General features: G+C 39.4%; 1 protein-coding gene across 1 annotated transcript in view; it reads right to left on the bottom strand.

Moving 5' to 3' along the window:
- Positions 1–27,673, bottom strand: part of TEC (tec protein tyrosine kinase) — a 113,610-nt gene that overhangs the window by 59,926 nt on the left and 26,011 nt on the right. The window contains exon 2 of the mRNA XM_081813162.1: positions 3,589–3,814. Coding sequence (XP_081669288.1) covers positions 3,589–3,766 — 178 coding nt within the window. The 5' untranslated portion in view covers positions 3,767–3,814. The remainder of the gene's footprint in view (positions 1–3,588; positions 3,815–27,673) is intronic.

Raw genomic sequence — 27,673 nt, 5'->3', positions numbered from 1 at the left:
TACTGGAGCAGTATTACAGACAACAAATGAACCAAATTAGTAGTACCAAAGTCCAATTATAAAAAGTTCCTGGGATGCCTGGGTGGCTCACTTGGTTAAGCGTCTGCCTTCGGCTCAGGTCATGATCCCAGGACCCTGGCCCAGGATCCCAGGAGCCTGCTTCTCCCTCCCCCTCCGCCTGCTTGTGCTCTCTTTCTCTCTTTGTCAAATAAATAAATACAATCTTTAAAAAAAATAAAATAAAATAAAAAATAAATTAAAAAGTTCCTGGTTTCTTAGCTAATGATAACTGTAGATTTACATACTACTTGAATTTTTTTATTCCAAATCTCACCATCTAGAAATCTCTCCATTCCTTGTTTTCTCACCATTATTTAACAGACTTTTTTCCTGATTAAGCTCCAGCCCTGCTCGTCCCTGAATTCCATCTCAATTCCACACGGAGCTTTGCCTGGCATGGCAGGGGGTCTAACCCACGTGTCATTTAGTTCCCCGACCAGAGAACAAGATCACTTACCAAACCCCCCCGCAGGTCCTATGTTCTGTTTATTATTCTGAGTAAGATCAAACGACATCAATGCTAAGAAGATCTCATATCAGTTCATTAGAATATGCAGAAACATGAGCTAATTGAGGGCAGTAAGAGCAAGGAGGACAAATGAAAGAATGGCCCACAGCAGAAACTGAAACACAACTTTGCCAGTACCAGACTTGGAAGAAACAGCTTGACTGAATTTCTCATCATCTGAAACAGAATTCCTTTGCATACTTTAAAAAAGCACAATAAACTGTATTTAATAGAAGAAACGCTTGTTGCCATCATGTTGAAGGAGCTGGGGTTCAGAGAACCAGAGGAGGATGGATGTCTGAGTCACATTATGATTAACTGAGAGTTTTAATAAAGCATTAATGGCACTTAATTGCCATGAAGACCACTAGGAATCATAGTGACTAGATAAATCAATAGCCTACCCACTGTTTTTTTTAAAAACAGAACTATGAACAACTAAAATAAATATCTCTAGGCTATTTATCCTAACCCGAGTGCCCCCCATGGTTTTTCTAATCCACATCAAGTCCTACATTTTTAACAAAATAATTATATTTGAGATTTATTTATTAGAGAGAGAGAGCATGAGAGGGGGGAAGGGCAGAGGGAGAAGAAGACTCCCCGCCAAGCAAGGAGCCCGATGTGGGACTCGATCCCGGGACTCCAGGATCATGACATGAGCCGAAGGCAGTCGCTTAACCAACTGAGCCACCCAGGCGCCCAAAATAATTATATTTGAAATGCCTATTGATTCTTATGAGTTACCCACATCACAGCTCTTTTTGAATCAGAGCTTCTAGGGCTGGGGAGATGGGAACTGGTATGTTCATCCGTGGAAAACAGAGAACGGAGCATATTAACTCAAACAGGGAGGAAACACGACAATGGGGTGCTCCTAGGCTTACCTAGAACCAGGCGGAGTGTTGTTAGGCAGGAACTCAGCCCAGTATGGTCAGACTTTTTTTTTTTTTTATGTTATGTTAGTCACCATACAATACATCATTGGTTTTTGATGTGGTGATCCACGATCCATTGTTTTCGTATAACACCCAGTGCTCCATGCAGTACGTGCCCTCCTTAATACCCATCACTAGACTTTTATTTTTACAAAAATTCAGATTCTTATCTTAAAATTCCTAACTTTTTACTATGGACAACAATTTATTTTTAACTGTGAGAGGCAAACAAATCTGCAACCACGTTTCAAGCTGGAAGCCCTAAATATGTTAGTGAATGTCTGTCCCTAAGAAAAAGAATACAGGGGGGATCATTGCAGGAGTGGGAGTGAAAGCAGGATGAGGCTCACTGGGCCAATCAGCAGCCAGAAAGGAGGTGGACCCTGATGCTAAGTGTCAGAAGCTGGGTATTTATGTGTTGTGACAACCTCCTCCTTCTGTCCTTTGTGGTTCTCATAGTGACTGAGGCTGCTCTCAGGCAAGACAGTGGGCCAGGTTCTAAAATAAAAAGGGGTCCCACTGTTCTCTTTATTCCACTTAATCTGAAACAAGTAGGGCACTTTAAACCTTGTATATTTACCATCTTCAAAGTGACCTAACAATTGCAATATGTTTCAATTTTATCAGTCCATATTTCTAAGTAGATAATACAGGTTTCTGAGGCTTTTTTTGGTTAAGAAACTACCACGTTTTACCACTTTCATGGTTATATTTCTCTTCTTTTCCTAGACTTACTACATTTAATTCAAATATAACAATTACCATACACCAAAAATGTATTGTTTTCCTAAAATCTATTTTAGATTTTAAAATAATTCGTATTTCTGGTCTTACCTGAAACCCTTTTGGAACTCTGAATTTTTCAGATTTAATAAATGAAATATAGCACATATACCATATATATATATATATACTCCCAGCAGGGACCAGGACAGCCCCACATAAATAAACACATTAATATTTCTGCACACACACACACATGCCCCCCGCAAAAAAATTTACAGTGACTAGGATAAATTAAGACCAAAAACAGCTTCATCTCAGGCCAAGTTTTACAACTAAAAGAGTTTTTCCAGTTTGGGTCTTCAGCATTTCAGGGATTTAGGAAGGTGGATAAAGGACTTTAGTCCTAAATTACATGAACCTGCAGAATTCTGTAAGTCGCAGTGACAAGCCACAACAGAAATTAACAGAGTTAAGGACAACCAGAAAGAATCAATGATGCCATTCTCTCTGAATTGGGGGTAACAAAAACACAGAGAAATCAGTGGGAGTAAAAAAACAAAAACAAGACAAACAACCAAAAAAAGTAAATCAATTTCTGAGGAAGGCACTCTAGGTAAAAAAGCAGAATTAAATAAAACCAAACAATAAGATCACCAAAAATCCCACTGTAACCAACTAGACAATAGCATGTGGTCAACAAGGGGCAACACACTCTCCAGTCATTCCCTGGAATCTGAGAGTATTTCTAGTAGGGAGGAGCATGGCTGGACCTGCAGGACGAGATGCTGCATTCCCAAGATGTCAGGAGGAAACAAGGTTGGCCAGAGGCAACTCTCCATTCACACAGCTCATCCAGTGGGAAAACCAGAGGCTAAAACCACTGAAAAGCCAGCAGCTGGCTGACAACACACCCTCACCATGCCCCACACTCACTGACGAGGTTGTTGGAAGCCACTACTCCCTGCCCCCATAAAAGGCACTCTGCAGTAGCTGCTTGTCACAAGAAACGTTGAACAGTTCTGCTTTAGGTCAACATCAGTAATGTGCTTGATTCACCAAATCACTAACCAGTTTTAAATAATTTCCACATAATGATGAAGAACTATTCATATAAAGCAATGGACACAGACACAGTGTATATGAACAGATTAATTCAATAGGCTGATATAAAATGTATACTCACATATAATACACCATAATCAAGAGACTTGTGAATAATTTCTCACCATATTCTAAGCTTCATTGTTCAGATCCAAATGATAACAAATTATTACCTTAACTTCATTTGCCTCAAGTTTATTCCATAAGATCAGGGTGGGGCGGTGCAGAGGGGGAACAATATTGTAAAATATTATCAACATACAAAGCAGCAAAGTAAATTTTTATTGTCTCCTACCTCTGCTCGACCCTCATAGTAGGTTAACACGGACTTTGTTAGCACAAAAAGTCTCTCTTTGTAGTTTAACGGTGATGTCTTCTTTTTCTGCTGTGACCTTTTAATAAGAATCTCTTCTAGAATAGTGTTAAAATTCATCTCGGTCTTCTGATCACTCTGTCTCCTGCCATTGAAGATCCTGGTATTCTAAAGTGAGAAAAAAAACAGTGGAAATAAAATGTGACATCTTAATTTTCCAAAGATGTTCTCATTCCAAATTACCAAAATAGACTTTACCCTCTCTACAGCTGGAACTAGTGAATATTAGTCTATGCACCTGGACTGAAACTGCCCAGGGCACAAAAGCTCAACCTCTCTTCATCCCCAGGCTCATCCTGTTCCTCCAGGACCCAGCACTTCACAAGAAAATCTAATCAAGGTTTGCCATGATGATGAGTCACTCCTTTGTACCTCCCCCAGCATCCCTTAGGTTTCTGGCACATTCTTCTGCTATCTAATTGCAGGGAAACAAATATCTCAGATGAAAAAGCACATTTCATCACCTGCACGGCTGATTTAGGCTGGTATTTAAATTGCCTTGGGAGCCTGGTACACAAAATGGATGAGCACATGGACCCGGTGGACTTGTGAACAAAATGAATTACCACAGTGGTGGGTATGAGTCAATCTCCAGCTCTGATAAGTATGTAATCTTGATCAAACATCCTAGTTACCACAGCCATGAGGATGTTCTCCAATGTCTACACCATGCTCCATAGTTCTCTTTCCTATGGTTCCTGTCACAACCACAAGAGAAAAGGAAATCCACCTGGTCACAGCTAACCTACTCAGGGAAGAACCCATCTGGACAAGGTCCTCAGCCCTGTATTTGGATCCCCCACACCTGGACTAAGCCTTCCAAAATTCAACAAAATTTAACTATCTGAAAACCCAAAACTACTCAGGAAATACATTAAGATTCTTATTGGATAGAAATTGAATTGACAATAGCCTTTTCTTCCCTTCCCTTCACCATACATTTACAGTCATTGTACATCAAACCATAGAGGTAATGGAAGTCACGTGAAGAACATAAGAGGTTACCTGAAAGCAGAGCCAGAGCCTTGACACTGAGTTAACCACTAGGAATTCTACCATTTTCATACCCAACCTGATGCCTTTGGAAGAACCTCTGCAACTCCCCATTACTAATCTGTCATATCCAGTCAGGACCCCCACTTCTATAAGGTTATTTTACAACAGTTTAACCTCTGGTATGTAAGTTCCTTCATTTACAAAATATGGAGATAGATAACCCCAAGGTTATTGTGAGGTTTAACAAGATGTGGGAAAGAACTTGCTTATTATGAAAACTCTTTACAAATGTTTACTATCGTTATTTTTTTTTTTAACTCCACTGCCTTTTTCCTAGCTCAAAGCCTTATAATCTGGACCATGGTAGCAGCTCTCCAACTGGTCTTTCTTTCCCCAGGCTCTTGCCTCATTTTGTTCAAACAACATTCCCCTCATTCCCACTGAATCAATCTTCAAAGACACCACCTTGCATCACGCTATTTCATTCACCAGAAATCCTCAATGCCTCCTCAAAAGCCTTCCTACCACCTGCAGGATAAAGTCAAAATTCCCATATTAACACCAGACAATCACAATCTGGCTAAAACCTATCATCCAATCTCTCCTTCCACTGCTCTTCAAATAGTCCATACCCAGTCAAAATAGTTGGTATGAAAAGTCCACCAGCTCAAAACTTACTTCCTTGATGAAGCCTTTCCTGATGACCCAATTAATTAAATGCCTTCCAATTCATGCACCCATGATCTCTGTATCACTCATCATAGAGCACATCATAGTCTTCCATGTCCCACAGCAATTAATGTACAGTTTTTAACTTTCACCTAGATTTAAAGCTCCTAAAGAAAAGTTCTCAACCTAAGTGCACATTAAAATCACCTAGGGAGGGGCGCCTGGGTGGCACAGTCAGTTGAGCATCTGACTCTGGGATTTGGCTCAGGTCAGATCTCAGGGTCGTGAGATCGAGCCCTGCAACCAGCTCCATGCTCAGCACAGAGTATGCTTAAGACTCTCTCCCTAGGGGCTTCTGGGTGGCTCAGTTGGCTAAGCGTCTGCCTTCGGCTCGGGTCATGATCTCAGGGTCCTGGGATGGAGCCCCTCATCAGGCTCCCTGCTCATCAGGGGAGTCTGCTTCTCCCTCTCCCTCTCCCTCTGCCCCTGCTTGAGTGCTCTCTCTCTCTCAAATAAATAAAATCTTTTTTAAAAATTAGAAAAAAAGACTCTTTCTCCCTTAATAAAAATCAAAACCACAATGAGATACCACCTCACACCAGTCAGAATGGATAAAATTAACAAGTCAGGAAATGACATGTTGGCGAGAATGCGAAGAAAGGGGAACCCTCCTACACTGTTGGTGGGAATGCAAGCTGGTGCAGCCACTCTGGAAAACAGTATGGAGGTTCCTCAAAAAGCTGAAAATAGTGCTATCCTATGACCCAGCAATTGCACTACTGGGTATTTACCCCAAAGATACAAACATAGTGATTCTGAAGGGGCACCTGCACCCCAATGTTTATAGCAGCAATGTCCACAATAGCCGAACTATGGAAAGAGCCCAGATGTCCATCAACAGATGAATGTACAAAGAAGATGTGGTATATATATACAATGGAATACTACTCAGCCATCAAAAAAATGAAATCTTGCCATTTGCAACAACATGGATGGAACTAGAAGGTATTATGCTAAGCAAAATAAGTCAATCAGAGAAAGACAATTATCATATGATCTCACTCATATGTGGAATTTAAGAAACAAAACCAAGGATCATAGGGGAAGAGAGGAAAAAATAAAACAAGATGAAATCATAGAGGGAGACAAACCATAAGAGACTTTTAATCATAGGAAACAAACTGAGGGTTACTGGAGGGGAGCAGGGTGGGGGAATGGGGTAACTGAGTGATGGACATAAAGGAGGGGGCACATGATGTAATGAGCACTGGGTACTATATAAGACTGATGAATCACTGAACTCTACCTCTGAAACTAATATTATATGTTAATTAATTGAATTTAAATTAAAAATAGATTAAAGGAACAGACTAGAGTCCAAAAATAGACCCACACATATATATGGACAAAAGAGTATATGCCATATGATTCCATTTATATAAAGTCTAAGAACAGGCAAAAACTAATCTGTGATAATAGAAATTGGAAGAATGGTTGCCTATGTGGGGGTGGGGAGCGGGGTAGAGGTGGACTGGGCGGAAGCATGAGGGAATTTTCTACGTCTCAACTGGGGCAGAGATTACTTGAATGTGTATAAGTGTATTAAAACTCCTTGAATTAAAAAAAAAAAACTCTCTCTCCCTTTTCCTCTGCCCCTCCCCTGCTCGTGCACGCACACTCTCTCCCCCTCAAATAAACAAATAAATCATTAATTAATTAATTAATTAATTTTAAAAATCACCTAGGGGGATGTTTTGGAATGTCCAGGCAGACATTTTTATTCAGTTGGTCTGGGGTGGGGCCCAGGGCATCATGACTTAATATGCAGGTAGATTTGAGAGCCGCCATCTTAAAGGAAGAGGTTGGACTCTCAAAGTAACTACGGCACTCTTGGTATTCATGGCAGCCTCTCAGTAAGCAACTGGAGAACGGACCCAATGAAGCCATCAGTTTTTCTAGGTTAAGAAGTCAGGGGATGGGCGCCTGGGTGGCTCAGTTGGTTGGGCAACTGCCTTCAGCTCAGGTCATGATCCTGGAGTCCCGGGATCAAGTCCCACATCGGGCTCCCTGCTTAGCTGGGGGTCTGCTTCTCCCTCTGACCCTCTTCCCTCTAGTGCTCTCTTTCTCTCATTCTCTCTCTCTCTCTCTAATAAATAAAATCTTAAAAAAAAAAAAGAAGTCAGGGGAAAGCTCTTGTTCCTTTTGCATCTCAGTTGGTCCTGGTTATTCTAAATTAAAATTTTAGTACTCTTTTTTTTTTCTTCTGAGAAACTGGTTGACGGGTAAATAGCACTTCAGAAATCATCTTTTCATCTTTGTGCAACACATTTTCAATGCAGGGTGAAAACGACAACTTAAAGAATGGATTGTAAGGGAAAAAGCAAGCTAGGCCCTGGAAAACAGGCCATATGCAAATGTGTAGTTCCCAGGCCAGTGAGTAACACCATAGTTTCCAAAATAGAAGGCAGATTTTTGGAAGGTGGAAATGAGGTGTGGCTCAGCTGCAGTTTTAGAAGCAAAAGGTCTCAACATCCAGGGGCAGGAGAAAATACATCATGTTAAATGCATTGAAAAAAATATCCCCTTATCTGATTTATAGGATATTTTAAATAGTCTTACCAAGAGTATACCAGTTGAGTTGAAATAAGTGTTAGACATCATCTATTTCACTCATTTTACAAATTAAGAAGCTGGGGTTTAGAAAAGTTTAGCGACTTGCCCAAAGTCACCCAAGCCAAGACTAGAAGAAAAGTCTCCTGGTTCCAAGTGAAGGGCTCGCTCCACCATTCCGTACTATACAATTAAAACCTCACTGTTGTTTTAATAATTCATTGCTTAATGGGAAATCCTGGCCAAAGAAAACTATTAAGGTGCACAGAGATAAAAACGAAGGAAAATTCTCCTCATGTAGACTTCCAGCTGAACACAGAGTGTTGTGTGTACACAGTTGCATTAGCTCCCTCCTGAAATCCCAATAAATCATCCTTTGTTTTTGCTGTTATCATCATTAAGGAATTAACTCTCATGGAAATAGAAAAAAGGACAGGAGATATCAACAAAATTTAGGAAACTGAAAAGCAAATAAACATGTGGTAGTTCCAGCTGGGAGGAAGCCTGGAAACCCAACTTACGCTGCAAAGCCTCCAAATAACTCAAGAATCAGCAGAACTTGGTATGTCTATAAATGGTGGTGAAGAAAACTTAAAAGGATTGTTTGCAGGTCTGTATAAGAAACAGGGTCCCTCACCCCCTCTCCCATACCATATAGCCAAGTGACTAATCCTCCCCAATCCTAGGAGAAAACTGGAGGTTTATAAAACTGAAGGTCTCTATACTGGGAGAAACTACAAACTGTTGAGGCTAGGGGTACCATCCTGCAAAGGAGGACTTAAGTGAACCTATACAAGCATATATACTCAATGTTGAGACCACTCAGCTCTCTTCTCCCACTTGACTCCATAATACTGGATAAGGACCAGACTAAAGCATAAAGACCTACAGATAACAGACCCAGGAGAGCTCCCATGGCCCAGAAATGGCCCAGCCAGATTACCTATAGGAAAGCCCATAGGCAGCAAGTTCTACCCACAGCACAAAGCTTCCAATGGACTTTTAGAGCCCAATTCATGAATGAGAGAAAGCCAAGAGTCATCACTAAGAATGATTAGGAAAGATTCTAATATGAATTGAGGTCAAACAACAAATAGGGGAAAAAAACAACTTGGAGGAAACAAAGACTCTGCAGAGAAAAGAAAATGCTTTTTAAAAAAAGAAAAGTAATAAAATCAGAGTTAAGGGAAGATACTGTGTGCATGAAACAAGGTCAGGATATAGCCAGAATAAAGAATAGAGAACCAAAAAAGAGGAGCATTGGTAAAAAAAATAAGATAGAAGAAATGAAAAGCTCAACAGAAAAGGTAGAGTATAAAGTTGAGAAAATCTCTCAGGAAATAAAACAAAAAAGCCAAAAAAATTAAAAATTGGAGAGGGAATATAATAAAATTAGAGGACCCATCCAGAAAGTTCAGCATCTGAAAAAAAAAGGAGTTCCAGAAGTTGAAAGCAAAGAAAACAGTGAGAAACTAATCAGAGAAGAAATTTAGGAAAATTTCCCCACATAGAGGGTTATCTTCATTTTGAAATAGAACCAAATCAAGGCACAACTCATAAAATTTCAAAATCATGGAGACAAACAGAAGATTCAACAAGCCTATACATAGGTTTCAAGGAAAGGCTCACATTTCAGATGGCACTCATCAAGGCAATACTGGAAGCTGGAAGATAATGGAGAAAAATTCCAAAAAATTTTGATTTCTAACCTAAAATTCTATGCTTAGCCAAACTACCAATGCAGTAATAGAAGAAAGACACTTTCCAAACATACAAGGCTTTAAAATTTTTCTCTCTGCTTTACCCTTCTTAAAAAGCTACTTGAGAGGGGCGCCTGGGTGCCTCAGATGGTTAAGCGTCTGCCTTCGGCTCACGTCATGATCCCAGGGTCCTGGGATGGAGCCCCTCAGGGAGCCCACGTCTCCCTCTCCCTCTGCCTGCTGCTTTCCCTGCTTGTACACTCTCTCTCTCTCTGTCAAAAATAAATAAAATCTTAAAAAAAAAAAGCTACTTGAGAATGTAGTCTACCAAAATAAAAAGTAAACCACAAAATACATGGAATCCAGGAAACAAGGGTTCCAACACAAAAGAGAGGTAAGGAGTATCTCCTGGGTGATGGTGAAGGGAAATCCTAAGATGATATTGAGCTGCAGGCCAACCGAGCAACTAGGCCACACTAGATCGAGTTAGAAGGTTCTTGGAAAAAATTCTTCCAGGATATGAACCTGAAGGCATTGGGAGAAGATTTATAATAAATTAGTAAAACTCAGCCAACTTAAAAAAGTAAATCAATGAATTCCAATAAAAACAAAAAAGTGTGCAGAAAAGGAAAAATAATCACAGCATGCTCGAGAGTTCATAATAATGTAAATAATAAATAATATTCTTATTACTGACATAAATATATTGGGGAGTAAGTGAGTGCAGTAAATGTGTGTGTGTGTGGGTGGGAGAGTAACCGTGAAAGAGAGCTATATTCTCCACGGTACTAGCAGGAAGCTAATAGATCATACCTCAAACAGAAAAAGCAAGAAGTGGCAATATAAGTATGTTACTTAAGAGACTGACGGTACAAAAATACTTTAAAATAATAAAAGTGGTTGCCTCTTAGAAACAGAATGACTGGAAGATCAGTGTAGAGGAATGTGTTCTCTACTCTCCTCCCTTAAAATACGCTATGAAAACCAGAGGAAAATAATTCCATTGTCCAATGAACAAAATGATGGTCTTTAACTCCAAACTCCAAACTGTGAAACACGTATTTGTGAAATACTATGAAAAGTGGACCAAAATAGAGAAGGCAGCTAAGTAGATTTCCCTAAAAATAAACATCATTGTCCTAAAAGGTCAATCCAATGACCTTTTGATAAGATCAGTGAAATCCAGAGAGATAAGCAGACCCTGGGAGAATCAGGAAGTATCCCCATTGAATTCCTATTTATACAGAAAAATAATAAAAATTATTATAATCACCATTATCAAGCTTTTACTATTTTGCTATGTTAGCACTGTTCTAAGCACTAAGCACTTTCAATGTATTAAGTGATTTAATTCTCTCAACAGACCTTCTCAAGTAGGTACTATTACTATTTGTATTTTACAAGTCACATCAGAAGAATAAGAGCCAGGTTTTAAAACAAGGCAGTCTAACCCCAGAGCCTACACTACTAACCACTACACTACATGGCCTCTTTCACCGAAGGAAAGGGAGAACCGAAGGAAAAAGCATAATAACAAGTCACTTCCAGCCTCCTAGTTTAGGGAGATTGCTAAAAGCAAATTACTTCAATAGAAATAATTGATGACTTCCAAGACATCATTAAGAGAAAGGCACACCAACCTCTCAATACCAGAAACTGAAGGGAGATGTTCTGAGTGAAGGAAATAATAGGTCTGATATTCTAAATTAGAAAACAAAGATGAAACAAAATTTCAAAGTTCCCCAGCTTACTCTCCCAGCCATTCTCCACAAGAAAAAGAGCTGATCCATTCAGAATCACAAAGGAACCAATTCTGGGTTACAAATAACTTCTTAAATACAAGGCAGAGCTACAACATAAGGCCATTTATCTGTCCCACTGGAGATGAACACAAGAACACTATTCTCTTTACCCTGGCTGCTAACTATTAAAAGTTTGGAAAACTTAACAAGCAATTCTAAAATTTCTATGGAGCCACGAAAGACCTCAAATAGCCAAAGTAATAAGAAGAACAAAACTGGAGGCATCACATGCCTTGATTCCAAACTATTTCGCAAAGCTATAGAAATCTAAACAGTATGGTACTGGCATAAAAATAGACACATAGATCACTGGAACAGAATAAAGAGCCCAACAATAAACACACAAATATGCAGGCAGCAACCTCTGTGACCTCAGCCACAGCAACTCTTGCTAGACACGTCTTCAAAGGCAAGGGAAACGAAGGCAAAAACGAACTATTGGGACTTCATCAAGGTAAAAAGCTTTTGCACAGCAAAGAAAACAGTCGACAAAACTAAAAGACAACCGACAGAATGGGAGAAGATATTTGCAAATGACATATCAGATAAAGGGCTAGTATCCAAAATCTATAAAGAACTTATCAAACTCAACACCCAAAGAACCAATAATCCAATCAAGAAATAGGCAGAAGACATGAACAGACATTTCTCCAAAGAAGACATACAAACAGCCAACAGACACATGAAAAAATGCTCAACATCACTCAGCATCAGGGAAATATAAATCAAAAGCACAATGAGATACCACCTCACACCAGTCAGAATGGATAAAATTAACAAGTCAGGAAATGACAGATGTTGGTGAGGATGTGGATAAAGGGTGGAACCCTCTTACACTGTTGGTGGGAATGCAAGCTGGTGCAGCCACTCTGGAAAACCGTATGGAGATTACTCAAAAAGCTGAAAATAGAGCTACCCTATGATCCAGCAATTGCACTACTGGGTATTTACCCCAAAGATACAAACGCAGTGATCTGAAGGGGCACCTGCACCCCAATGTTTATAGAAGCAATGTCCACAATAGCCAAACTATGGAAAGAGCCCAGATGTCCATTGACAGATGAATGGATAAAGAAGATGTGAAACACACACACACACACACACACACACACACACACACAATGGAATACTACTCAGCCATCAAAAAAAAATGAAATCTTGCCATTTGCAACAACATGGATGGAACTAGAGGGTATTATGCTAAGCAAAATAGGTCAATCAGAGAAAGACAATTGTCATATGATCTCACTCATATGTGGAATTTAAGAAACAAAATAGAGGATCATAGGGGAAGAGAGGAAAAAATAAAACAAGACAAAATCAGGGAGGGAGACAAACCATAAGAGACTCTTAATCATAAGAAACAAACTGAGAGTTACTGGAGGGGAGGAGAATGGGGGGATGGGGTAACTGAGTGATGGACATAAAGGAGGGGGCACATGAAGTAATGAGCACTGGGTACTATATAAGACTGATGAATCACTGACTTCTGCCTCTGAAACTAATAATACATTATATGTTAATTAATTGAATTTAAATTTTAAAAATTTGTTAAAAACTTACACAAATATGGTCAATTAATTTACAACAAAGAAGCCAAAAATATATACAAAGGGAAAGGACTCTTCAACAAATGGTGTTGGGAAAACTGGACAACCAGATGCAGAAGAATGAAAGTGGACCACGGTCTTACACCATACACAAAAATTAACTCAAAATGGATGAAAGACTTAAATATAAGACCTGAAACCATAAAACTCTTCAGAGAAAACATGGGCCCTGAGCTCCGTGACATAGGTCTTGGTGATGATTTTTGGATACGATACCACGAGCAAAGGCAACAAAAGCAAAAGTAAATAAGCAAGACCACATCAAACTAAAAAGCTTCTGCACAACAAAGGAAACCTTATCAACAAAATGAAAGGGCAACCTGCTGAATGGGAGAAAATATTTGCAAATCGTAATTCCAATAAGGGGTTAATATCAAAAATATATATGGAACTCATACAACTCAGTAGGAAAAAAAATCTGATCAAAAACATGGGCAAATCTGAATAGACATTTTTACAAAGAATACATACAGATAGGCAAGAGGTACGTGAAAAGGTGGTTTCAACAACACTAATCATCAGGAAAATGCAAATCAAAATCACAATGAAATATCACCTCACACCTGTTAGAATGGCTATCATCAAAAAAAAAAAAAAAGAAAAAACTAGAAATAACAAGTACTGGCAAGAATGTGGAGAAAAGGAAACCCTTGTGCAGGAATGTGAATTGGTGCAGCCACTATGGAAAACAGAATGGAGGTTCCTCTAAAAATTAAAAACAGAACTACCACATGATCCAGCAATTCCATTTTTGGGTATTTATTTAAAGACAACAAAAACACTAACTCAAGAAGATATCTGCACCCCCATGTTCATTGCAGCAGTATATATATTAGCTAAGACACCAAAACAACAAGTATTCATCGAATGATGAGGAGATAAAATTGTGATGTATACATACATATACAAGTGGAATATCACCCAGTCATAAAAAGGAATGAAATCTTGCCATTTGCAACAACATGGATGGACCTCAAGAGCATTATGCTAAGTGAAATAAATCAGAAAGAGAAAGATAAATACCATATGATCTCATTTATATGTAGAATCTTTTTTAAAAAGATTTTATTTATTTATTTGACACAGAGAGACACCGTGAGAGAGGGAACACAAGCAGGGGGAGTGGGAGAGGGAGAAGAAGGCTTCCCGCCAAGCAGGGAGCCCAATGTGGGGCTTAATCCCAGGACCCTGGGACCATGACCTGAGCCGAAGGCAGATGCTTAACGAATGAGTCACCCAGGCACTGCTTATATATAGAATCTTAAAAAAAAAAAGAAAAAACCCACCCCAAGCTCATAGATACAGAGAACTGATTGGTGGGGGATGGGTGTGGGCAAAATAGGTGAAGCGAATACAAAGTTCCAGTTATAAAATAAATAAGTCCTGGGGAGGTCATGTACAGCATGGTGACTACAGTTAATAATACTCTATTACCTAGTTCAAAGTTGCTAAGGGAATAGATCTTAAAAGTTCTCATCAGGAGAAAAAAATACATACAAGTTATATTCTGTGTCGAGTGTTACAAATCTGGGTACCAAACTAATGGCTTGTAATTTCATGGTCTGATAATTTTAGCCAAAAGACCTTAGAACCTTTTTCATCATGAAAGGTTCTGCCTGAGGAAAAAAAGGTGGGTTTTTTGTGGGGTTTTTTGTTGTTTTTTTAAATAAGAAGGTATTAGGGCTGTCCATCCTAGTCCATACAACTTTTCGTAATATTTTTAATCAAAGGAACAGAGGTACTAACCCAGAAAGATAGTCAGAGACAGGTGAAAACAAAAGTGAATATGAGTTACTAAATGATAGGATGGTAAAGAGCACAGTAAACAAGAAACAAACCGCCTAACTATGAGAGGAGGGAAAGGAACTCCTTACAGGAAGGAGAAAAGAGTGACTTAAGGTTGTTGAAATTCTCTTCTTATTAGGTTGAATCATATGAAATTGCCAATATCCAGCAATATTTTATCTACAAAATCATCAATATCATGTAACTCAATCTAATACCTGCTAATGTCCTAAGATGAGTACAGTATTAACTCCCTTGGTTTCTGAACTTCTACATCAGAACACATTGCCTATTACACATCTCATCACAGGTTTATGATAAAGTTTCTGGTTGTAATTTTGAGAAATCTAGCATGAATAAACATCAGACTGACATTTATCTGAGAAATCAAATGCTCTGCACCTGCCAGCAGTATCTGCAGATTATATTTCAGTTCCAAAGCACCTAAAATATAAGTAGCTATTATATAAGAACAAATGTAACCACGTTCTCTTCTGCAGTGTGTAATCTCAGTGTAAGCCCCAATTCCTTTTGTAAAGGTGGAATTAAGTAGCAGTAATACAAGCAGAAGGAAAAAAACATGTTAGGATGACTTCAATCAGATAAACAAAGAGTACATTCTAGGCTCCCCATCTAACATCATGAATTGGAGCTATTCCCGGATTAGGCAGCACTTTAGCTCTCAGCAGTAACATTGTAGCCTTCTGTCCTCCTCATCTATTAAAAGAAGGCACTCTGACAACCTGTATGTTCTTAAAATCTTTCAGCTAGCTGACATGTGGTAGACTACAAAGTTTTGAGTACTTGACCTACTGAAGCTGAACCAGTGAGGAATGCAACCGTCAAGATATCTAGTAGGGGCGTCTGGGTGGCTCAGTTGGTTAAGCGTGCATCCAACTCTTGATTTCGGCTCAGGTCATCATCTCAAGCTTATGAGATGGAGCCCCCCGTTGGGCTCCGCACTGGACATGGAGCCTGCTTAAGATCCTATCTCTCCCTCCCCCTCCCTCGCCACCTCCAGCACTCACCCACTCTCTCTCTTAAAAACAAAACAAAAACTAGTAAAGACATAATCACTTAGTACTAACAACATCTAAAAAGAAGATAAGAGGTGGGACGCCTGGGTGGCTCAGTCCATTAAGCATCTGTCTTCGGCTCAGGTCATGATCCCAAGGTCCTGGGATCTAGTCCCACATGGGGCTCTTTGGTCAGTGGAGAGTCTGCTTCTCCCTCTGCCTGCCGCTCCCCCTGCTCGTGCTCTCTCTCTGACAAATAAATAAATAAAATCTTTAAAAGTTTTTTTTTTTTTAAAGAAAAAACATTTTAAAAAAAGAAGAAGAAGGTAAGAGGAGACTTCATGGGTCAAAGGGCAAAAGTTACAGAGGCCAGCTACTTGCCTCATCTCTCCTGGTAATGTAGCCCCCACCCCAGCCCACTGCCATATGGTGGATGATTAAGGCATTGGACTGGGGCAAGGGAACCAGGAAATAGACTGAGCAGTGCTGCCCTAAGGACAGGTCTTTCTCTTTGTCCATGTAATACAGGTATATGCATTGATTGAACATATACTCTTTAAGACAGGTTTGGGTCTCACAATGCAGGTTCCCTCTGTGGTCTCTGGTTGTGATTGGGGGTGGGAGGTCTCCCCACTGGTAAAAAAGAAGAAAAAAAGAGATAAGAGCAATGAATGGAGAAAGAAGTTTTGAGAAAAAGAATCCATGTGCAATACCTCTAAGCATTGACAAATATAATTCCTATACAGGAGATTCATAGGTAAATGGTTCTAGAGAGAAGTAAAAGTTGTCGGGACATGAAAATATTCATTCATCAACTGACCACATAGGCCTCAATCAAATATTCCTTCCACATTACTGGGTTCTGCTTCTTTGCTGGTCATTCCCTCTCACTGAATGAGGGGATGCAACAGTCAAAAATACCAAATATTCAAAAGATGAGGGTCTTCAAGAAGTCAATAATGATAGAGTGATGTTGGAGAATTGCTTTTATCATACTCAATGCCACTGGCAAATGAGGGCCTTACCATTATAGTTAGCTTGTAAAAACAATAAAATAAAATAACACAATAGAAGTATCAAAATATGATTTACAACTAAAATACTAAGATACACTGTGCAGGGGCACCTGGGTGGCTCAGTCAGTTAAGTGTCTGCCTCCCACTCACGGCATGATCCCAGGGTCCTGGGATCAAGCCCCACATCCCTGCTCAGCGGGGAGCCTGCTTCTCCCTTTCCTGCTCCCCCGGCCTGTGTGCTCTCTCTCTGTCTCTCCGTCAAATAAATTTTTAAAATCTTAAAAAAAAAAAAAAAATACACTGTGACAGACTGTTTTTTGCTTCCTCCCCGCCTCCTTACCTGCTCCATCCATTCTATCCTTCTTCCTGGACATATGGGCTAGAGATACTTCCCAGCCTTCTCTATAGTTAAGTACGGCCATCTAAGTTAAAGCCAAAGGGATGTGTGCAGAAGTGATATGTGGGCCATCTTCAATTTAAACACAAGCTTCTCTCTCTCTCTCTCTCTGTCAAATAAAAAAATTAAAAAAAAAAAAAGCACCTAGGTGGCTCAGCTGGTTAAGCATCTGCCTTCAGCTCAGGTCATGATCCCAGAGTCCTGGGATCAAGCCCTGCATTGGGCTCCTTGCTCAGTGGGGAGCCTGCTTCTCCCTCTCCCGCTCCCCTTCTTGTGCTCTCTCTCTGTCAAATAAATTAAAAAAAAAAAAAAAATCTTTAAACACAAGCTACTTTCCCTGGATTGGGGCATTTTCCACCTTCTCACCAGCCAGAAAGTGCACATAACAAACTCAACTTTCCCTATGCATTCAAGACATCACGCTGGTCCTTGAATGACTTCATGGAGCAGAGCTGCCCCACCAACCCAGACTCACTAACCTACTCTGTAAGGGAGAAATATACTTCTATTTTATTTTAGAAACTACATATAATGGTCTCTCTGTTACAGTGGCTTAACCTTTATTCCACCTAACAGATATACCTTTGTAAAAACTGATAAATCTTTCTAACGCTTTTGGGGGGGAAAAAAAAAAGCCCTCCTTAGAACTGTGCTGACATATTCAAATGTAAAGTAAAGGCAGTCAAATTTTTTTACCGCACATTTTCATCAGATAAATTATCTGAAGGAAGCAACTAATATTTGATTCACACTTTGTTCTAAGAGCTAGCAATTATAATTTAAGTGGTGTCACACATGCTCTCACTTTATTTCTCAGGAAAAATTCTGAATCATAACAGTTTTTTTTTCTTTTACCACTTACTACGCTATGTAAGTGGATTCACATTAAGCGACAATATTCTGGCACTAATCCTCCTCCCCTGAGGCATTTGCTGATATCCAACAAATGTTTCTCTTTCTGCTTCTTGTGACTTCAGAGGGAAACAATAACCAGTGGAAACAAGCCACGAATAACAAGCCTCTCCAGCGGGTAGATGATTTCTAGCACCTTTTACTAGGAGAAAACATGTGAATTTTTTAAAAAGTAATCTGGAAGTTATATATAAAATACTCAAATACCAATATGTGTTCCTTAGCTATGGTATTCTAAACTGTTTTTAATACGAAGCAGTCATCTATATCAACATATTCTTTTCTTATTGAATTCAATGTTTTTACAGAGTGAGGAAGTTTCTTTAACAAAAAGTTTCAAGAACAGAAACAGAACGAGATTAAGGAGGACCCAATAGATTTTAAGAATCTTAGGAGACATCTTAGTCAGTTGAAATGTAAGAGATAGGGACACCTGGGTGGCTCAGTCCATTGAGCATCTGCCTTCAGCTCAGGCCATGATCCCAGGGTCCTGGGATAGAGCCCCACATCTGGCTCCTTGTTCGGCGGGGAGCCTGCTTCTCCCTCTCCCTCTGCCTGCCGCTCTCCCTGCTTGTGCTCTCACTCTCTCTCTCTTTCTGACATAAATAAATAAAATCTTTTTAAAAAAAAAGAGAAAGAAATGTAAGAGATAACTGTGGCAATGGTGACGTGAAGGTTTGCTGGTAAGATTTATCTGATGATATTAGGATTTGATAATATTAAGATAGCGTTAAGTGGTTTTAGAGTTTTTTGAAGTGTGGTAATGGTATTGTGATTGTATTTTTAAGAGTTTTTATCTTTAAGAGATACATACTAAAAATTTTAGAGATAATTAATGTCTGTGATTTGCTTCATAATTGAAGGGGAATACAAGGGTGTAGACAAAATAAAATTGTTCATGAGTTGATAACTATTGAAGCTGAGTGAGACATATGGAGTTCATTATACTATCCTATTTTTGTGTTTGAAATTTTCCACAATAAAACATTTCTAAAATATGCTTAAGGAAATAGCATGGTTTTCCATGTCCCTGTCATCCAACACTTTGCAACTGGTAAGAAAGAGAAGAGAAAAAGGTAAAAAGAGGAAAGGAAGGGAAAGAGGGAAAAAATAAGAACCAAAGCAGACAAACAGAAGTAGAAAAGGGTGGGTGGGCTCTTCTTCCTCAAGGATGTTTTTGCCCCCTCTACCTAGCTCCCCAAAAAAGCTCTTCCAATGATTCCTCGAGTCAGCAGAGCCTCATGATAATATAATGTGATACCATTTCTTCTCTGAGAAACCGGAAGACGTGGTCTCCAGCAGGCAAACATAAAACCAGAGTCCACACAACATTTGTCCTTGTTATAACTCCTCTCTCTTCTCTATTTCCTTTCCTTTTCCCTGTTCAAATTTCACGCAAGCAGAAGTTAGCTTTTCAAGTCTACAGTATGGTAAGAGGAGAATCCTGTACAGATTAATGAAGTACCAAGTACAGTGGGCAGTCAAGAGAGTCCACTCAAATTGCAGCCTTTTTATAAAAGAATCATTAGAAAGATCACAACAGTATCACAACTAAAACTACAAAGCACACTAAAGCAAGAAGGCAAATTTTATCAGAGAAGTATTTACCCTTGCTTCTAAGGCTTGTGGGGCTCAGTTAATGGAGAATGTCCAAAGATGAAATGCCAGGTATTATATACCTGATCTCTAAAAGGAAAAAAAATAAACTAATAAAAATGTTAATTTCAAAGAAAATATTTTCATACATCACTTGTAACAAATAAAAATTATAAACTACATTCAAAAAGTATCATGAATATAAGCCATGTTCTAATTATTGTTTGGAAAATGTCCAATGACCTTTTGCAGATGTCCCATCTCTAATGAAGCAAATTGATAATATACTTTCCTGTTCTTTGCTCTACCCAACATTATCATGATCTGGCCCATTTATGATATGGTAATGCTGTTGTTTTAGAAACAGATGCAAATTCACTGGCACTCCTCCCATTGAGAGTCAAGATCTACATCTCCTCCCCCTGAATCTGAGTGGGCTTTTGACTCCTTTGACTAATACAGGACAGCAGAAAGGATAAAATATGATCTCTGAGGCTGAGCCAGAAAAGGCCAAGTACCTCCTGTCTGGCTCTTTTGGACTTCTTACTCTGGACAGTTCGCCTTGGAACCTAGCTAAGGTTCCAAGCCCCCTCCAGGGGGTCCTGCCACGTGGAGAAGCCACATATGGGTGTTCTAGTGCAGAACTCCCACTGAGCCCAGGCTTCAAATCATCCTAGCCCAGGAGCCGGACAAATGAGTGACAGAACTCTCAGATGATTCCAGCCCCAAGTTGTCTGAGTCATTCCCGGCTTATCAAGTTTTCCAAGAAAAGAGATATTATGGAGTAGACACAAGACATTCCCACTGCAACGTCCAATTCTTAACCTATAGAATCCACCCATGTGATAAAATGGTTGTTGCGTGTCTGTACATTTCAGGTGGTTTGTTACATAGCAACAAATAACTGGGACATATAATATACTATATCATTCTTGACCACCTCATTCTCTCTCATTTTTTTTTTTTTAAGATTTTATTTATTTATTTGACAGAGAGAGACACAGCGAGAGAGGCAACACAAGCAGGGGGAGTGCGAGAGGGAGAAGCAGGCTTCCCGTGGAACAGGGAGCCCGATAGGGGGCTGGATCCCAGGACCCTGGGATTATGACCTGAGCCAAAGGCAGACGCTTAACGACTGAGCCACCCAGGCGCCGCTCTCATTTCATTCATCTCTAATCTGTCAACCTTCTTCCTTCCCTTAAACATTTCCTCTTCTTCACTCATCCATCTTTTCACCATTTTCAGTTCACGAACTGATTGTCTTGTGGGTTTTTTTCCAAAGATTTTACTTATTTATTTGAAAGAGAGTGTGTATGTGTATAAGCAGGGGGAAGCAGAGGGGCAGAGGGAGAGAGAGAAGCAGACACCCTGCTGAGCAGGGAGCCCCATGCAGGGCTCAATCCTAGGACCCTGGGATCATGACATAAGCCAAAGGCAGACACTTAACCAACTAAGCCACCCAGGCGCCCCAACAGGTCATGAGCTAATCTGCCCACAGGAACAGTTTCAGACATTCATGTTACCAACCATGCATTCTGACATTTATTGCACAGCCATAATGTATGAGGAACTATGCATTACGAAGATGAACAAGACTGATCTTTGTTCTAGGGAGGCACAGGAACAAGTGACTTAAAAACGAAGAGCCACAATATAGTCTATTAAAGGCTATAAAAGTGGTATGGGCAAAGTGTTTTAGAACACTAATAGTCCCCAGAAATCGCTACTATGTGATGACTAAAGAGGAAACAATTACCTCTCTTCAAAGTATTGTGGACCGCTTCAATGAAGAAATGGCATATGAAGAGAATTTTGACAGTTGGCTAGAGATACATCAATACATGAATAAAAGTAGATATTAATGTTCAGCCTTTATATGACTTCCACTATAAAGCATATGAAAATTCTTTTTCTTAGAAGATTTTATTTATTTATTTGATAGAGAGAGACACAGTGAGAGAGGCAACACAAGCAGGGGGAGTGGGAGAGGGAGAAGCAGGCTTCCCGCTGAGCAGGGAGCCTGATGCGGGGCTCGATCCCAGGACCCCGGCCAGGATCATGACCTGAGCCGAAGGCAGATGCTTAATGACTGAGCCACCCAGGCGCCCCTCAGAAAACTTTTTTAAAAATTAAAAACGGCATGTGTTCACTATGTCATTTTCAAGTTTTATAGTGGCTCTCCACCATGAGTTTTAATTTTGAGTATTTTGTTAGTGTAGAAAAGAATTTAAACAGAAAATAGCCTTAGTTATGGAAGAATGATTTTTCTTCTGAGTATAGTTAGAACACAATGTTACATTAATTTTAGGTGTACAACATAGTGATTTCACAAGTCTATACATTATGCTACACAAGAACAGCTAACATCTGTCACCACACTCCACTATTCCAATATTATTGATTATATTCTTACACTATGCCTTTTATTCCTGTGACTTATTCACTCCATAAGTAGAAGCCTATATCTTCCACTCCCCTTCACCCATTTTGCCCAACCTCCCATTTCTCTCCCCTCTGGTAACCATCAGTTTGTTCTCCATATTTGTAGGTCTGATTCACCTTTGCTTGTTTATTCATTTTTTTAAGATTTTATTTTATTTTTTTAAGTAATCTCTACACCCAATACGGGGCTCAAACTCACAACCCCAAGATCAAGAGTCACGTGCTGCACCACTTTCTACTACATTCTCCAGAACAAACAAATTACTTCTCACTCATAAACATCCCCTAACCCTATAAAGATTTTCAAGCAAAATACTTCATTTAGGGTGATACCTGAGCATTAAATCTCAATATCATGTTTTGCCAACAGAGGATCATATATTTCAGTGAGCCTGGAAATTCCATTATTTGGGAAATCATCTTCTATTAAGAAAAAATTGATGCCCAATTTTTTTTCCAGTGCTATATGAAGTTCTGAAAATCAAATTTACTTAAATAAGCAGTAGATATTTAGAGAGCCCCACAAAACAATTAGTTAACATATATGTATATATATGTGTATACATGTGTTACATATATATATAAGTCATTTGTTTCACAGAAATTTCTCAAAAACATATTTCCAAGTTGTTGTTGTTGTTGTTTTCCTCCAAATACTCTTACACAAATCAAGTACAAGAAAATATAATACTCGGCATGATCTAGCATCCAGTACACTGCATGAAACATAGCACGTATTCAGGACTTAATGATTTCACTTTATTTACGCCTTCATGGTTTTTACCTCAGAAGCCAAACCTCAGAGGTAACGGAAGGATCTACTTCAGACCCTTCACTATTTTTAGTTGCTCTTTTTTTTCTTTTTTTTTTTTAAAGATTTTATTTATTTATTCATGAGAGACAGAGAGAGAGAGAGAGAGGCAGAGGGAGAAGCAGGCTCCCAAGGAGCAGGGAGCCCGATGCGGGACTCGATTCCAGGACGCTGGGATCATGACCTGAGCCGAAGGCAGACGCTTAACCATCTGAGCCACCCAGGCGCCCTTTTTAGTTGCTCTTATTGTCACTAGACAGACTTGAAAGAAAAACCTCATATCAAAAGTATATCCATCTGGTTTTTAAATCAAGAGGATCTGGGGCGCCTGGGTGGCTCAGTCGGTTAAGCATCTGCCTTAGGCTTAGGTCATGATCCTGGGGTCCTGGGATGAAGCCCTGCATGGGGCTTCCTGCTCAGCAGGGAGTCTGCTTCTCCCTCTGCCCCTCCCCCGCTTGTGCTCTCACACACGCTCTCTCTTCTCTCACTCTCTCAAATAAATAAATAATCTTTTTAAAAAATCAGCAGGATCTTAGAATCACAAATTATCAAACAATCAACAGGATCCTTTTTCACTCTGAGATGTTTCTGAGAATTAATTCTGCCCCATGCAAGAGGTTCTTTTTTTTGATGGGGCTGACAGCTTAGAGCTTGCACGTCACAGAAGCCCAGGCCAGAGCCTCCTACATCTCTCCTGTGTCAAGTGACAGTGTGTCCACCAAGCTCTCCTGCTCTCATCTCTTTAATGTGACAGGTCTTTGTCCATCCCTACCCTGAATCCCCTGTAAAATATAAGAGTGAGCCTCACGGTATAGAGGAATTTTCTCTGCCCTGAACTGAAAATGCAACTGAGAGCAACCTCACAAACTATGAGGCCCCTGTGATGTCATCTATAAGATTAATGCACTGAAGCTGATATCTCTAACATAGTCAGTAGCCCTAAAATTGTAGTAGCTTGACATCCCAGAAACTCAACTGTTCCCCATATTACTACTGTCTGAAAAACAGAAAATTCGGCCATTTAGAAGGCAGGTCTGTCCCATTTAATATATTAAACTATGAAAATTTTAATTTGTCTCCTAAGAGAGCTGGAAAAGACATAAACAATGGTTCTGTCAACATTACCCTAAAGATTTCTTTCCTTTCTTTTTTAAGATTTTATTTATTTGAGAGAGAGAGCAAGAAAGAAAGCAGGAGCAGGGGGAAAGGCAGAAGGAGAGGGAGAAGCAGACTCCCCGCCGACGCAGGGCTCAATCCCAGGATCATGACCCAAGCCAAAGGCAGACACCCAACTGACCTAGCTACCCAGGCGTCCCTAAAGATTTCTTTCCCTATGTCACCCTCCATGATCTTACTTTACCAGTTACTTACACTGGAACTCCTGGCTAGGCAGCATGATTTAGTGGAAGGAACCTGAACTTTACAGCCTGACTGACCCGGCTCTTTGCCATTTATTAGCTGTTTAACTTTATGCAAGTCACTTAACTCTTCTGAGACTATTTCCTTATCTGTAAAATGAGGACAATGGTACCAACCTTGAAGGAGTACCATGAGGCATAAATTAGAAAACGTACATAAAGTTTCCTACACATTGCAGACACTCAGGAAAGAAGCTGGCCCAGTTTGTTGTTGCTTTACCTTTGCTCTGAACTGATACACATTTACACATTGAACAACCGTTAACTAAGAATCTGCCAAGTGCCAGATATGTCCTTAGGCTCTGGGACACAGAATAAAGCATGACACACACCAGTAAGGTGCCCACAGCCTAGGAGAAGGGACAGATATGACAAAGCTAACAACTTCATCACCACGTAGTAAATGCTATAGCATAGATGGATAAAGCTTCAAATCCATCTGGAGATGGGAGATGGCAAGATCATCAGACAAGATGATGTCTGAGTTGGGCTAAAAAGGCTGAGGGAGCTGTCACCCGTGGAAGATGGTGAGGCAAGGGTACATCACAGACCAACGGCTTAGCGTCACGAAATGCAAGGTGACTTTAGAGGCAAACAGTAAAAACAGCTTCTATTAATTGAAGTATACCCTATTTCAATAATCCTTCCTCTTTCCCACACCCACCCAAATACACACACATACTCTCAAAGGACAGAATGCTATTTTCACTATTAAAAAGAAATAAAACACCAAAACTATTCATTTCCAGCCTTGTGTTTATTTGTTCTTTCATTTTTCAATGTTTCTTTATAATCTACTTGGTATCAGGCCCTGTGCCAGGGATCCAAGAGTACAACGGAAAACACATGCCCTACCTTCATGGAGCTATGCTCCAGAGAGGTTTGGACCTGATCCCTTAAAGAGCCTTCCCCTCTTTACTCTCACACAGAGGACAGGGGATGTATTGAATCCAGGTCACCTGATTACAGAAAATGAGGGCCGGGCACTCTAATAATTAGAGATCACTGGCTCCAAACCTCTCAATTGGGAAAAACTAAAGTCCAGAAAAGGTGACTTGACAAATATTACCCCCTTCCCTTTGTTCATTAATACTATTATCAATATCTTACTTTTTAAAAATTAACTGCTCACCATAGCTACTTTTTTGAGACCTCTAGGTTAAAATTATGTTTTTTCTCCCAAATGTCACTCAAAAGGTAAGGTTTCACACACACACACACACACACACACACACACACACACACACACTTATAATCCTTTAACTTTTAAAACTACATCCCACTCAGTATTTAATTTTATTAAATGAGTTAATAAACATAAAGCACTCAGAACAGTACCTGGCACATAAGGCACATTTGCTTTCAGCCTTATCATTTTAATTTCCATAGTGTCAGTACTACTCACTAAGAAATTAAAATGTGAAGGAGTATATGGTACCTTGGCAGGTACCATTTTATAAATGACCAGATAAAAGCAAAGAGAATGTAACTGAAATAATAATAGTAACACCTTTGAGACTAGAAAGCTAGTATCCTTACTCCCAGACTTCTGGAATAAAAGTCTGGTTACATTAAATAGCTGAAGAGTTACACTAAAAACATTTATTTTTATTGATACATAACTGTACCTTGTATACATCCAGAGAGAAACTGAAACATCTTACAATAAAAATACATAAACAAAATTTAACCAAGAAAGTGCAAGACTTGTGCACTGAAAAACTACAAAACATTGTTGAAAGAAATTAAAGAAGATCCAAATAAATGAAAAGATATCCACATTCATGGATTGAAAGATTTAATATTGCTAAAATGGCAATCTTTTCCAAATGGATCTACAAATTCAGTGCAATCTCTATCAAAATTCCAACTGCCCTCTTTTTGCCAAAATGGACAAACTGATCCCAAAACTCATACAATAATGCTGATCACCAAATCAATCTTTAAAAAAAAAGAACAAAACCCAAGGATCCACACTCCCAATTTCAAAACTTACTACACTATTACAGTAATTCAAACAGCATGATACTACATAAGGATAGATGTATAGCTGTAAATAGAGAATTGAGAGTCCAGAAATAAACCTATGCATCTATGCTCAGCTGATTTTTGACAAGGGTGCCAAGACCATTCAATGAGGAAAGAAGAGTCTTTTCAACAAATGGTGTTGGGACAATGGGATATGAATGACTTTGGTACCCTACTTCACAAAAATGATCTCAAAATGGATCAAAGACTTAATGTAAGAACTGAAATTACAAAACTCCTAGAAGGAAACACAGCTGTAAATTTTCATGACCTTAGATTAGGGAATGGTTTCTTAAACATGACATCAAGAGCATAAGCAACAAAAGAAAAATAGTTAAATTGGACTTCATAAACCTAAAAACCTTTGCATGTCAAAGGACACAATCAAAGAAGTGAAAGACAACCCACAGAATGGGAGCAAATACTTACAAATGATATATCCGACAGGAGTCTAATATCCAGAATGCATAAAGAACATTTACAACTGAACAACAACAACAAATTTTTAAATGGGAAAGAGCTTAAACAGACATTTCTTCAAAGAAGATGTACAAATGGCCAATAAACACATGAAAAGATGCCCAACATCATTAGTCATTAGGGAAATGTAAATCAAAACTACATGTGATATTACTTCACACACACTAGAATGGCTATAATTTTTTTAAAGAGAAAATAAGAAGTACTGGCAAGAATGTGGAGAAATCGTAACCCTCATGCATTGGTGGAAATGTAAAACGGTGTAGCCACTGTGAAAAATAGTTTGGCAGTTACCCAAAAGTTAACGTAAAACCCAGCATTTCCCCTCCTAAGTATATATGCAAGAGAACTGAAAACCTATTTCCACACAAAAACTCACACATGAATGCTCATAGTGGTATTACTCATAATAGCCAAAAAGTGGAAACAACCCAAATGTCCATCAACTGATGAATGGATATATATATATCCATACAGTAGAATGTTATTCCACCATAAAAAGGAATGAGGTAGGGGCAACTGGGTGGCTCAGTCGTTAAGCGTATGCCTTCGGCTCAGGTCATGATCCCGGGGTCCTAGGATTGAGCTCCGCATTGGGCTCCCTGCTCAGTGGGAGGCCTGCTTCTCCCTCCCTCACTCCCCCTGCTTGTGTTCCCCTTCTTGCTGTGTCTCTCTCTGT

The sequence above is a fragment of the Leptonychotes weddellii genome, chromosome 2, assembly GCF_054177405.1.
Source record: "Leptonychotes weddellii isolate Sample4059 chromosome 2, ASM5417740v2, whole genome shotgun sequence".
Classification (NCBI taxonomy): domain Eukaryota; kingdom Metazoa; phylum Chordata; class Mammalia; order Carnivora; family Phocidae; genus Leptonychotes; species Leptonychotes weddellii.
Note: the sequence above shows the minus strand (reverse complement) of the source record. Positions and strands in the feature narration are given on the sequence as shown.